The sequence below is a fragment of the Bombina bombina genome, chromosome 6 (genome assembly GCF_027579735.1).
Source record: "Bombina bombina isolate aBomBom1 chromosome 6, aBomBom1.pri, whole genome shotgun sequence".
NCBI classification, from domain to species: domain Eukaryota; kingdom Metazoa; phylum Chordata; class Amphibia; order Anura; family Bombinatoridae; genus Bombina; species Bombina bombina.
In genome coordinates, this window is record NC_069504.1 from 296,504,608 (window position 1) to 296,518,851 (window position 14,244).

General features: G+C 38.7%; 1 protein-coding gene across 10 annotated transcripts in view; it reads left to right on the top strand.

Annotated features, from left to right (window-relative positions):
• Positions 1-14,244, top strand: part of ATP2B1 (ATPase plasma membrane Ca2+ transporting 1) — a 413,071-nt gene that overhangs the window by 283,322 nt on the left and 115,505 nt on the right. For all 10 annotated transcript variants that reach the window (XM_053716915.1, XM_053716922.1, XM_053716914.1 and 7 more), the window contains 3 exons: positions 3,545-3,676; positions 12,463-12,501; positions 13,861-14,016. In XM_053716915.1, coding sequence (XP_053572890.1) covers positions 3,545-3,676; positions 12,463-12,501; positions 13,861-14,016 — 327 coding nt within the window. The remainder of the gene's footprint in view (positions 1-3,544; positions 3,677-12,462; positions 12,502-13,860; positions 14,017-14,244) is intronic.

Here is a 14,244-nt window from a genome sequence, read left to right on the forward strand (position 1 = left end):
CAAAAGCCAGCCCCTAAGTCCACATGAAGGTGCGACTCTCATTCCAGCTCAGCTGGTAGGGGGCAGATTAAGGTTTTTTTTTCCAAGGATGTTTGGATAAATTCTGTCCAAAATCAATGGTTTCAGAGTATTGTCTCTCAGGGGTATCGAATAGGATTCTGAGTAAGTTCTCCTGTGAGAAGATTTTTTTTTCTCTCTCACGCATCCCATCAAATCCAGTTTTGCTCAGGCTTTCCTGAAGTGTGTTTCAGACCTGGAGTTTCAGGGGTAGTCATGCCAATTCCTTTTTCAGGAACAAGGTCTGGAGTTTTATTCAAATCTATTTTTTGTCCCAAAGAAGGAAATTTCATTCAGACCAATTCTGGATCTGAAAATTTTGAATCCTTATGCAAGAGTACCAATTTTCAAATTGTGGACAGTTCTTCTTTTTATTCAGCAAGGACATTTTAGGTCCACAATGGATTTGCAGGATGTATACCTTCATATCCCGATTCATTCAGTTCATTATCGGTTCCTGAGATTCTCTTTTCTAGACAAGCGTTACCAATTCGTTGCTCTTCCATTTGGACTAGCAACTGCTCAAGAATCTTTTTTTAAAGGTTCTAGGTGCCCTGCTTTATGGAAACCAGAGAGCAGGGTATTTCGGTGTTTACTTATTTGGACGATATATTGGTACTAGCTCAGTCTTTACGTTCTGCAGAATCTCACACAAATCAACTAGTGTTTGAGGATCCATGACTCTGTCTCTAACAGACAAGAGACGTTTGAAAGTGGTTGCAGCCTGTCGGCACCTTCAGTCTCAGTCATTCCCTTCAGTGGTTATGTGCATGGAAAATTTAGGTCTCATGACTGCAGCATCGAATGCAATTTCCTTTGCTCGTTCTCGCATGAGACCTCTCCGAGCTTTGTTTGCTGAATCCATGGTGCAGGGATTATACAAAGATATCACAATTAATATCCTTAAATCCCAATGTTTGACACACTCTGACGTCGTGGTTAAATCACCAGCGTTTAATTCAAGGGGCTTCTTTGTTCAGCTAACCTGGACTATGATCACTACAGATGCAAGTCTTTCAGGTTGGAGAGCTGTTTGGGGATTTCTGACAGCAGAAGGGGTTTGGAAATCTCAAGAGGCGAGATTGCCAATCAATATTTTAGAACTTCGTGCAATTCTCAGAGCTCTTCAGTTTTGGCCTCTGTTAAAGAGAGAACCGTTCATTTATTTTCAATCAGACAATATCGCAAACAGTGGCATTTGTCAATCAGCAGGGTGGGACTCTCAGTCCACAAGCTATGAAAGAAGTATCTCGGATACTTGCTTGGGTGGAATCCAGCTCCTGTCTAATTTCTGCGGTGCATATCCCAGGTATAGACATTGGGAGGCAGATTATCTCAGCCGTCAGATTTTACGTCCAGGGGAGTTGTCCCTCCATCCAGATGTGTTTTCTTAGATTGTTCAGATATGGGGTCTTCTTCAGATAGATCTGATGGCCTCTCATCTAAACAAGAGACTAACCAGATGCCTGTCCAGGTTCAGGGATTTTCAGGCGGAAGCAGTGGGTGGGCTGACACTTCTTTGTTGTTATCAACCTGCTTATATTTTCCTGCCTCTAGTTCTTCTTCCAAGAGTGGTCTCCAAAATCATCATGGAACAATCCTTTGTGTTGCTGGTGGCTCCAGCATAGCCTCACAGGTTTTGGTATGCGGGTCTTGTTCGGATGTTCAGCTGCCAACCTTGGCCACTTCTGTTAAGGCCGGACCTACTGTCTCAATGTCCGTTTTTCCATCAGATTTTCAAATCATTAAATTTGAATGTATGGAAATTGATCGCTTAGTGCTAAGTCATAGAGGTTTCTCTGACTCAGTGATTAATATTATGTTACAAGCTCATAAATCTGTCTCTAGAAAGATTTATTATCGAGTTTGGAAGGCTTACATTTCATGGTGTTCTTCTCATAAATTCTCTTGGCATTCTTTTAGAGTTGCAAGAATTTTACAGTTTCTTCAGGATGGTTTGGATAAGGTTTTGTCTGCAAGTTCCTTGCAAAGGACAAATCTCTGCTCTTTCTGTTTTATTCATATAAAGATTGCTAAACTTCCTGATATTCACTGTTTTGTACAGGCTTTAGTTCATATTAAGCCTGTCATTAAATCAAGCTCTCCTTCTTGGAGTCTTAATTTGGTTTTGAGGGCTTTACAGGCTGCTCCATTTTGAGCCTATGCATTCTTTGGACATTTAACTACTTTCTTGGAAAGTGTTGTTCTTTTGGCCATCTCTTCTGCTAGAAGAGTTTTTGAGCTATCTGCTCTTTCTTGTGAATCTCCTTTTCTGATTTTTTTTATCAGGATAAGGCGGTTTTGCAGACTTCATTTAAATTTTTTCCTAAGGTTGTGTATTCTTACAACATTAGTAGAGAAATTGTTGTCTCTTCTTTGTGTCCTAATCCTAAGAAATCTTTGGAAAGATCCTTACATTCTTTGGATGTGGTGCGAGCTTTGAAAAATTACATTAAAGCTACATAAGATTTCAGGAAGACTTCTAGTCTATTTGTTATATTTTCTGGTCCTTCCTTGGCTTCTTGGTTAAAGCTTTTGATTCTTCAGTTCAGGCCCCGCCTCAGAGAATTACAGCTCCTTCTGCTAGATCAGTCTCCACTTCGTGGGCTTTCTAAGAATGAAGCTTCAGTTGATCAAATTTGCAAGCTGCAACTTGGTCTTCTTTACATACATTTACTAAATTCTACCGTTTTGATGTATTTGCTTTTTCAGAAGCAGTTTTTGGTAGAAAAGTTCTTCAGGCAGTTGTTTCAGTTTGATTCTTCTGCTGATGTTTTAAGTTTTTTTTTGTCATTTTAAGAAATAAACTTATTTTGGGTTGTTTATTTTTTCAGTGGGAAATGGCTGTTGTTATTTTTATCCCTCCCTCTCTAGTGACTCTTGTGTGGAGTTCTACATCTTGGGTATTGCTAACCCATATGTCACTAGCTCATGGACTCTTGCCAATTACATGAAAGAAAACATAATTTATGTAAGAACTTACCTGAGAAATTCATTTCTTTCATATTGGCAAGAGTTCATGAGGCCCACCCTTTTTTATGGTGGTTGTGATTGTTGTATAAAAAGCACAATTTTGTATGCATTTTTACTCCTTATTTTACCACTACTTGGCTATTTGTAAAACTGAATTGTGGGTGTGGTGAGGGGTGTATTTATAGGCATTTTGAGGTTTATGAAACTTTGCCCCTCCTGGTAGGATTTTATATCCCATACTTCACTAGCTCATGGACTCTTGCCAATATGAAATAAATTAATTTATCAGGTAAGTTCTTACATAAATTATGTTGTTGTTTTTTTGTTTGTTTTTTACCATTGTTAAGAATATTTTTTTTTTTTTTTTTTAAATTAGCTCTTTTATTTTGGCGCTTATTTCTTGGGTCCTAGCTGAAGAGTTTTAATTTGCGGTGCTGATTGCTCAGTGTGATTTATTTCCTAAAAGTATAGATTTCACTCTGCCTATTGTAAAGCTTACTATTTTTATTTTCAGGGACACATGTTATGGAGGGGTCTGGAAAAATGATTGTCACTGCTATTGGTGTGAATTCACAAACTGGAATAATATTTACTTTACTTGGAGCTGGAGAAAATGAAGAAGAAAAGGAAAAGAAAGACAAGAAAAGTAAGTATGGTAGAGATTTAGAATTATCCCCCACAAGTGATGAAACTGACATTATCTAAATATACATAATCGTCTCTTAGATTCTTGTGTCTCTATAGAAATGGAAAGAATGTTATTTAAAAGGACAGTGAACACCTTGTAATTATAATATTTTCTCCAGTCTTCCAATAGATTAAAGGGACAGTCTAGTCAAAATTGAATTGGTATTCTTTGTTGATGGCTAAACCTAGGTAGACTCGTATGTAAATTTCTAAGCCCTTGAAAGCCACCTCTTATGTCAGTGCATTTTAATAAAGGGATTATCTTTATTGTTTAAAAAAAACAAACAAAAAAAACATTTTTAAATAGACTGTCCCTTTTACACATCAGCAGAGTCTGACTGTTATTAGAACAGATTAACTCCTTGTTTTTCAAAGGGGAAGCCACCCGACACTTTCTTTTTCGAGGTGACTGGGTTTGCTACTGTCATTGTTTTAGCAAAATATCTATTGTTTGGCTTCAACAGACATGATTAGATAACAGACTGCAAATGAGATACATATATGTAACAGGGTTAGGCTTTTGATGTCTGCAATATACTTTCTCAGTGCTGGTAAATCCACACTCTTCAGGTGTGATTTAAAAAGGTGACCAAATAAATAATGGAAGTATATTGCAAAGTTGTTTTACTCTGCATAATTAAAGGGACGTTAAAAATAATACATTTTCTTCTTAATACAGAAAGAGAGTCCACAGAAATACAAAACCTGGCCACCAGGAGGAGGGAAAGACACCCCAGCCAAAGGCTTAAATACCTCCCCCGCTTCCCTCATCCCCCAGTCATTCTTTGCCTTTCGTCACAGTAGGTTGGCAGAGAAGTATCAGAAGATTTCGGAGTAGTTCCTCAGGAAGGGTATCTGCCCTTTGAGATGGGACTTGAATTTTAAGTTGTCTTGTCAACCTCTCAGTGAGCGCATTGATATAAGTTAAAGTCTGGAGATGCAGGGAGGGTCTTTCTGCGAATCCATCCAGACTCATATTAACAGCTCCTTAAGCAATCAGTGTTCACGAGTTTCGATGCCTGCTTTCTTTACTCAAGTCCCTGTCAGAGGCGCTTCTACAATCTGTCAAACTTGAAGGACTGTGTCACTGTTCCATAGATTCTGATAACGTGTGTAAAAATGAAACAATCTTAACGATAGAAGACAGGGTCTCAGTGGGACTCCTTTATCTTTATGGAATCAAGGATTAGCATCTCCTGAGGGGGATTATTGAACAGGTGGGGTTTTTTAATCATATTTGTTATGTGATTTTGACTGCTTATGTGAAAGAACGTTTGGGCTCATAGGCTGATACGGAATGTACAGGTTGTTTTTGATTTTGAGAGCTGCACAGTTTATTAAGCTGGCGCACCTTTTCTTAGCATGGGCGGTCCTGCATGAGCACCATGTGACCGGGAGTGGTCACGTTTATTCCTGCTTCTGATTGCTGACCGGGGTTCTGTAGAGAGGAGCATCTTCTCTACCTGTCTGGGTTATAGGAGGTTGGGTGAGTGCCCCAGCCATTGGGGGTATAAGGTGCCAGTTGTTTATTCTCTTTCGATAATCTAATTTAGACGAATTATGGAGGATTCTGATAGAATTTGATACCTGTGTATATTATGAGGAGGCCCGGATAACCCAGCCCTATCAATTATGTTCCGTATGCCACTGTAGGGTGTTCTCATCAACCAATGTTGAGATGTCAGAGACCACTGAACCATCCGCCTCTGAGGATTCTTTATCTAGTGAGGTGTGTTCCCTAGATTCTGTTCCTACATATGAAGTTTTCCAGAGTTCCGCTCCCCCTTCGCCTGTTAGGGGTTTGTTTCCACCAGAGGTTACTATGCAGTTCTGCATAGCCATCTCTACAGCCTTAGCGATGCTACCTCTTCCTGCTGCGTGCAAGCGAAGGGTTAATTCAGGTTCTCCTGACCAAGGACCGTTGTGTAAAATGACTATTGTGTCCGATCAGTCCTCTGGGGATGCGTTTTCCTCTGGGGCTTCAAAAGTAGAACCTCCAGGGTCGGATTCTACTGACTTGACTGACTGCGGAGGGCTTAGCATTTAGATTTAGATTGGCATGCCTCTGTTTACATCTGAGAGAGGTTTTGGCGATGTTAGAGGTTCCCAGTACTGATCAGTCTGTTGAATCTCAGTCCTCTAAATCAGATAACGATCTTGACTAGAAGGGATATTGGTCCTATTCCTTATCGTCTTGATTTACATTTTGTTTTATTCTTTATTAGAATCCCAGTTCCGAGCTCTATGGGGGGTTTGTGTCGTGTGACAGACTGGACCTGCCTTTTGTTTGCACACTCCCTTTTCAGCTATCATATTTGGGTGCTTGCCTAGTTTCTTTTTGCCTTCTATTCCGTTCCGGATAGTTTTCAGTTTTTAGAGCTCTAAGTTGTTATAGAAACTCTTAGAAAGACGTTTCGTCACATGGGATTTTTGATACTATTGACTTTGATGGTCGCGATTGTTATAGACTTCCGGTGGAAGCATCTAGGGTGATGGTCCTCCGATAATTTCGAGACAAAGTTTAAGCCCCAGCGCTTATATAATTTGATTATTCTCTGTTTTTCTAGCATTGCTGGAATGAAGCCCTTGAGTGTTAGGGCAGATACGTTGTATCCTAGATGACAGGCAGACCTGTTTTGGGTACTAGTTTGTTCTGCTCCTTCCTTTTACTCAAGAGAAGGAGTTTCTTTCTAGCTTCTGGTCCAGGCACATCAGGTTCATCTATTCTAGAGTACAGGCTGGACCTGTTTTATATATTATCTTGGATGGGCGCTTGATACAGGATCATATGGATCTAGGGATACTAGAGACCGGAGCTAGGCTTTTTTTTTTTGTTTGGGCGGTTTTTCTCTTCTCTTGATTTTGTCTTTGGCAGAGAGAGGGAAGTTTTTTGGGATGTCTTTTGGAGTTATTGTCCCGGTATCTATTGCACTGTGCGAATATTTTCTTTCCACTGTTGGTGTATGGTCCAATAAGGAGAGGGGATTCCTGTCCTAATTGGGTTCTAGGACTGTTAAGCAGAGCTTATTAGTTCCCCTTTTTGCCTGAGAATGTAAGGTTCTCTCCTGTTGTTCAGGAAGAAGGATGTCTTTCCTATTTCATCCTTTGAGCAAATCCGGTTCTTAGGAACCGTATCTTCCAGCAAACCTCGTTCTGATCCTAGGTTTCGTTTTTGGGATATGGGGCTTTAATGTGGCAGTATCCTGCTCCAGAGTTTAGAGTAGCTCCCAGGTCTTAGCTTTTCTGGTTTTCTTACCATTGGCTGTTAATAGATTTTTAGGGATTTTCTCTCAAAATTTGATCTAGACTTGAATTTCTGGTGTAGACACCAGGGTGAATTCTTGGATGCTGTTTTGTCTTATAGACAGGAAGTTTTTTCCTGAGATATTGCAATATGCCCTCCAGTCCCCCTTCTGGACTTCACTGGCATGGGGTGGAGGGTGATATAGCCGGCCGAGTGTTCGGCATGGCATTGTTTTTTTACCTAAATCTGTCTTAACAGACTTATAGGGAATACCGGTTGGGTGAATCGATCCCCTGTGTTCCAGTCAGACCTCTCTGTTTGAGTGAGATTCTCTTAGCTCTTCCAGGACGGTTTTAACTTTGTTGCCTGTGGGGAGCAGGTGTCCTATGGGGGTCCGTGGATCAGGAGTTTCCTTCCGTTCTATTCCTATGGTTCCTCAGTCAAGCATTCTGCTTTGATGATTTGGTCTTCTAGGTTCGTTACAGTTGGGTAATCTCCTTTTGGAAAGGTAGAGTTCCTACTGAGTAGACGGGAGGGCCTCGTGTTTGGTGGTGGGTGGAGGCCCACTACGGCTCTTTGTCAGCAATCCACTGTATGAGCGGGTTTTTCAGGAACGGATGTTCCCTACTATCTTTTCTTGTTTTGAGGGTCGGTATCTGATTGGGAAAGCCGATCAGGCGTCCTTATACATCCATTGTTTCTCTTGGTTTTCTATATGCCATGGTCCAATTTTGCAATACGTACTCCTTAAAGGAGTTTCCTCTTTATTAAGGGTGTTTACAAGTTTTGTTAGGGTTCTCTCCCTAAGATTATTATTTTATGTCTTTCTAAATGGAAAAGGGTTTTTCCCCTTTCAGGGAATCTTCCTTGATGTTCTTTTGGACTATGGAGGCTTAGTTGCCTTCTTTATTTTTATTGGAGGAGTGTTTTTTTCGCTTGACCTAGGAGTCAGTGGGACACTAGCCTCCTCAGAGGTTATGGCTCAGTTCAAGAGCAGTGACATCTTCTTGGGTCTCTGGCATGAGATCTCTATGGTTCTGATTGTTGGGCGGCTATCTGGTCCTCCTAACATTCTTTTTCTTTTTTACTTCTGTTGAAGCAGCATTCGGGAGATTGGGTTTGTTGCAGGCTGTGGAGCCCTCAGATTTGGGCCGCCTCTTCTTTTTCCCTCCCGTTAGCATTCAGTGTCCTCTGTAGCTTGGGTATAATTTCCCACAAGTAATGAATGCAGCTGTGGACTCTCCCTGTATTAAGAAGGAAAACATAAATTATGACTTGCCAGATAATGTCCTTTCCTTCGATACAGGGAGAGTCCACAACTCCCTCCCGTGTTCTCCGATGGGCGGCTCTAATTTTTTTTTTTCTGGCACCTTTTTCACCCTGATATTTCTCTTACTGTTTCCTTGTTCCCTTGGCAGAATGACTAGGCGATGAGGGAAGTGGGGGAGGTATTTAAGACTTTGGCTGGGGTGTCTTTGTCCCCTCCTGGTGGCCAGGTTCTGTATTTCCCACAAATAATGAATGCAGCTGTGAACTCTCCCTGTACCGAAGGAAAGGAAATTATCTGGTAAGTCATAATTTGTTTGTGCATGTGAAGCACAGCTAGATATTCTCAGTGCACCAGCATTTTAACGTCTGCAGCTGCTTAGAGCACCAGTGGGGCTTGTATTATGTCAGCAATTAACAATTGGAGTCTTTACCATATGGTACAAGCACCTTAGGCTCATACTTGAATACACTTTTGAAACAGCTATAGCTTTTATAAGAAGCATTTTTGCTGATATATGTATATTTTAAAAATTAGTTCTATACAAAACTAAAATGTATCCATGTGGATTTCAATTTTTGCTGGAATGTCCCTTTAACTGTAAAGTGCATGGGGTTTATATAGCATACCACATAGTAAATAACCAGTCCTTTAAGCCGTATTCTCAAGTAACTGGTTAATGTGCTGTAAAATCATTTTCTTTATATTGACTTCATTTTACATATCGCCATTTCCAGTGACCATAAACAATGAATTTTCAGGCTTTGATGTTGTAATTGTTGCATGTCGCTTTCTATAAAAGGCTGCTCATTCATTGAACCGGTATGTAAAAACATCAAAGGGTACATTGCAATGTGGGAGTGAAATAGGAAGCACATAGTACAAATGTCACTTTGGTAGGACACTATATAGGATCTAATGAGAATTTAGGTTTAGAAATGTAATATAGTGTTACATGTCATGCAAATACATGTTTGGCAGATGTCTGCCAAGTAGCAGTACAGAACAGGCGGTCTGATCTGCATGATTTGCCTGTTTTTTGTACCAATTTTCCCATGAAAGGTCCCCTGTCAACAGCACATGAGGAAGGTTGACATTCAGTTTTAAGTCATTCAGTGTGTCCTTTTGGCAGTGGAATGTTGCTATGGTGATAAATGACTTAAAATTGAGAGCATCGGATGACAGGTGCCTGCTCTGCATTAGATTCTTGAATCTGCAGATCATGTTAAGAATGATTGTGGGTTATTTGATTGTTATCTGTAGAAAAAGCTAAAATCTGTTTGTCAAAATGAAACGCTGTAATCCTGCAAATGAAGAGAAAGGGACGTTTGTAAAATGTAGTTATATTACATTGTTATAAAAATTTCATCTTCGATGATCAGTCATGTATTTTTTTTTTAAGCATAGTACTGAGGTTATTGCCAGCCTTCCTCTAGTCATGGGTGCCGCCATGTTGAAATCCATCTACTATGAAGTGCTTACATGTTTGCACATGCTCAGTGACTTGCCTTCAGGTACCTGCAGTTAAACCTAGGTTCCAAAATGGCAGCACCCATAATTAGAGGGAGATTCATGAAATGTATCATTCAGCTGAATGTGATTTCCAGTTCAACTCTGCATAGAGTGAAGATTTATTTAATGTATTTACTTATTCATGTGCTTGTTTTGCTTTTGTACCACCACTCCCTGATATTGGGCAATCTAATAAGGTTACTCTCTTTGGAAGCCATTAGGTAAATGTTTTATTCCTCTGAACCTATTTTGCAGTAATAATCTTTAATGCCTGATAAAGAAGGCTATTTAAAGAAACGCTCTTGTCTCATATCCATGTAATTAATCTATGACCAATTACTATCACTGGTTTAATTGGTAGTTATTGAGAAAGCCAAGCCATGCAGCCTCCGAACTGCTTACAAATAGTCTTATTTCATTTATTTTTCTAATTTGTGCCAAGTCTTTTTTTGTATTTTTTTTTTTTATAGGGTAGTGTAGCTTTTCTGATGTTTTTTGTTGTTGTGCAGTTTACATTTAAAGCTTGTTTGGTCTGCACTGGGCCTGGGATGTGCCTTGTGAGATGCATTCAAATAGAATGAGCAGTTGAGAGCTCAAGTGTTATCTAGGTGAGGATAATGCAGTGATTTTTTTTGTAATAAAAAATGTATATCCTTAACTATACTTCTGTATACATTTAAATCACATAATGTAGGGTCTACAATTATTATTACACACTCTCAGACTAGTAAAGAAGCATAGGATTTAATTGCAAAGAAGAATCGATATTCCCTAGCAGTGAGTATTGAATTAACTCTCAGGACAGCCTTCTGCATATCCCAGGCATTCTTAATTTACCATATAGATTTTGTCTTTAGCATCTCTGTTAGATGTCTGTCCCTTGAATCAACCATCCTTTCAGTAGAGAAATTGTCACATGCATTAAAGGGACACTAAACTCAAAATACAAATTTGATTCAGACAGAGCATGCAACTTTTCAATTTACTTCTACTATCTAATTTGCTTAATTCTCTTGGTATCCTTTGGTGAAAAGCTTATCTAGGTAGGCTCATGAGCAGAAATGCACAGCTGGGAGCTAGTTGGGTATTGGTGGCTGAATGCATATGATTTGTTTTCAGCTAGATCCTTTTAGTGCATTGCTGCTATTTCAGCAAAAGGTACAAAGAGAATGAAGCAAATTGGAAATTTGTTTAGAACTGTATGCTCTGCCTGAACCATGAAACAAAAAAAATAATAATTAATGTTCCTTTAATTCCCAACCTATTACCGCCCTTGATATGATTGAGCTGTTTTTGTGAAACAAAAAGCTTTTGGGTTTATTAAATGGTTGAATGTTTTTATAAAATCAGTGTATGTTTGCCAGAACTTAAAAAAATAATCATAAAAAAAAATGAAAATTCCAAGCTTAAAATTCCCCACTTTTTAGAGATTTTTGTGAATTAACATCACAAAAATGTCACATCATGCCATTTTATTATTGTCATCGCCCTACAGGCAGTTTTGTATTATATATATTCCGTTGTTGTAACAAATTTTATTATAAAATGTTTAAAAATATTACATTTTCAGTCTTTTGAGAGTCTGATTAGGAACTTTAACTCTGGCATTTTTCAAATAGGAGCAATAAGTGTTATATATTTGTACACTACGACTTTTTTTGGTCAAGGTGAGTCCTACTGTAATATAAACTATATGGGCAAATGTATGTGGACACCTGGCCATCACACCTATATGAACTTGGACATCTAATGCACCCACTGTGTGTGTGTGTGTGTGTGTGTGTGTAAATATGTATGTATATATATATATATATATAGGGGATTACTGTACTGCAGAGGCGCTAAGGCTGGATTGTTTGTCAGTGCACGTCAGCACCCCCTGTAACCCCATAAGCCCCCCTCTGTAACCTACATAGGCTCCATCAGCTCCCACTGTAACCCCCAATAGCACCCCCTGTGTAACCTACATAAGTCCCATCAGCTCCCACTGTAACCCCCCAATAAGCACACCCCCTTTAACATCATAAGCACTGCCTGTAATTACCATCAGCCCCCAACCCACATAAGTCCCAGCGCACCCTCCCTCCCTGTAACCCGCATCAGCCACAGCGTTTCCTAGTAAGTCGGCTCAATGTCGCAAAGGCGGGCACGGCAAGTCTGCGGCGCATGATGGAGCAATTTGTTGTAACAGCTGATTTTAGGAGGTTGTCTCTCTTGCACATGCGGAGAAACATCACCGGAAGTGACAGGGTTCCAAATGCCAAAGAGTTTGACAATTCGACACAACACCAGCCCTCCTGTATGTCATAGGTGACATCAAAAGGGGCAAGGCTAAAAATCACATACTCTTGCGGTTTTAAAATCACGGCAATTAATCACGGTTTTAAATCGCATTTGCGGTTAATCGAGCAGTCTTAGTGTACAGCTTCTTGGCCATGGAAATCCATTTCATGAAGCCTTTGACGCACTATTGGTGTTGGTTCCAGTGGCAGTTTGGAACTCTGTAGTGAGTGATTTTTATACTCTTTTGGTCTGAAGAAGAGGTTTTGTGCCCGGAAACTTCACCCATGAAATAGTTTTTGTTTGCTAAATTCAGCTAGTTCGGTCGGTGTGTGTGTTTTTGTTGTTTTTTCATGTTTGATTTCCAGATAAATATTTGCTAGCATCAATTACGTTAATTAAAATGCCTACACAATTTTAACCACTGTATCTTTGCTTTCAGGTAAAAAGCAAGATGGAGCTATTGAAAATCGAAACAAAGGTATTTTGTAATTGTTTTTTATTTATTTTTTATTATTTTAACATTTACCTAAATATTCTACTAACAATGTATTTAAAGGGACAAAGTCAACATTAAATTTAAAGCATGTCATTTTAAAGAACATTCCAATTTATTAATATTTTCAATTTTGCTTAGTTAAATTGGTATCTTCTGTAAGAGTAATTGTAGGTGAGCACAGGAGCATGCGCATGTTCTTAGCCATGTGGAAGCAGTGTTTACAACAATATTTAACAATTTTATACATGGCTTCAAACATTGCTGCCATAGAATGCTAAACACATGCACGCTGCTAAGCTCCTATCTACTTACCTAGGTTACTCTTCAACAAAGGATTACAAAAGAACAAATTTGATAATAGTAGTAAAAATGAATTCTCTGTCTGAATTATAAAAAAAAAATAGTTTAAATTTTTAACTGTCCCTTTTAAAGTTTCCCATAATTTAAAAAAAAAAAAATTTACATGTTTTATGTGACTATGCATTCTAATCCATTATTCATAATTATGATATATTTTGGGTTAGGGAAAAACAAATTTGTTACATCTAAGGGTCACTGCATAGATCCAAATCAATCCTAAAAAATCCAGCCAGGCAGCACTGCTCTTAATTCAAAAACTTATTTATTCAGGAGTTAAAGGCCAAATACAAAGGACTTCATTTCGGGCATCCTGCCCTTAGTCCTGCCCAAAAGGCAGGATTCCCGAAAAGTAGTCTTTTGTATTTGGCCTTTAACTCCTCAATAAAGAAGTTTTGTTGCCTAGCTGGACTTTTTACATTTTTTAATAATACTTCAAACTGTATAGAAAATGAAAATTGCAATACAATCATTGCATCCTATTAGATGTAATAAATACAAGTGGTATTACCAGATTCATTGCAAAACAAGCTATATGATTGACACATAATCAATATTTTAGTTTATCCACCGTGATTAACATCTACTCAGGGGTCTATACTGTTATCTATGAATTATTTTAAGCTTCCATTACATAGGACATTAAAAAAATAGATTTAAAAATCTATAATGTATATAAACAGCCACATTTAAACACAATGGGAGTATTTTTGTGTGTAAAAAAGGTAAAGCTGTTTACATTGATATAAAAAGAAACAGAAATGGAGGTTTGCTTATTGGTTGTTGGACTCTCTGGTGGGTGGGGGGCACATCTCCTGCAGACTGAAGCACAGACACGCTCATTATTAAAAAATAAAAATAAAAAATACATTTAAAAAAGTTCAGAACGTCCATAAATTGTGATATCAACACTAATTTATTTTGTGAATGAAATACAGTACAAAATACATTCATTTTGTTTTATTCTCTTTAAAAATATTAAAGCAAAAGCTCAAGATGGTGCAGCAATGGAAATGCAACCCTTAAAAAGCGAAGATGGTGGCGATGGCGAAGACAAGAAGAAAATAAGTATGCCAAAGAAAGAAAAGTCGGTTCTCCAAGGGAAGCTTACTAAACTGGCCGTTCAGATAGGCAAAGCAGGTATTTGTACACAATTATTTATCATTTATGATTTTTTGTTATGAATATTAATGATGGATGTTATGTAACATGCAACTTATTTTTGCACAAAAACTGATTATGCCAAATCTCTTGTTGGGCTTTACCGAGGCAGGTATCATTTTGTTTGGCCTCATAGCAACAAGTGAGTTAAGTGGTTAGGGCTAGGGGGAATTAGAGGCTACTTGGAGTAGAATTGGGAGAGAAATG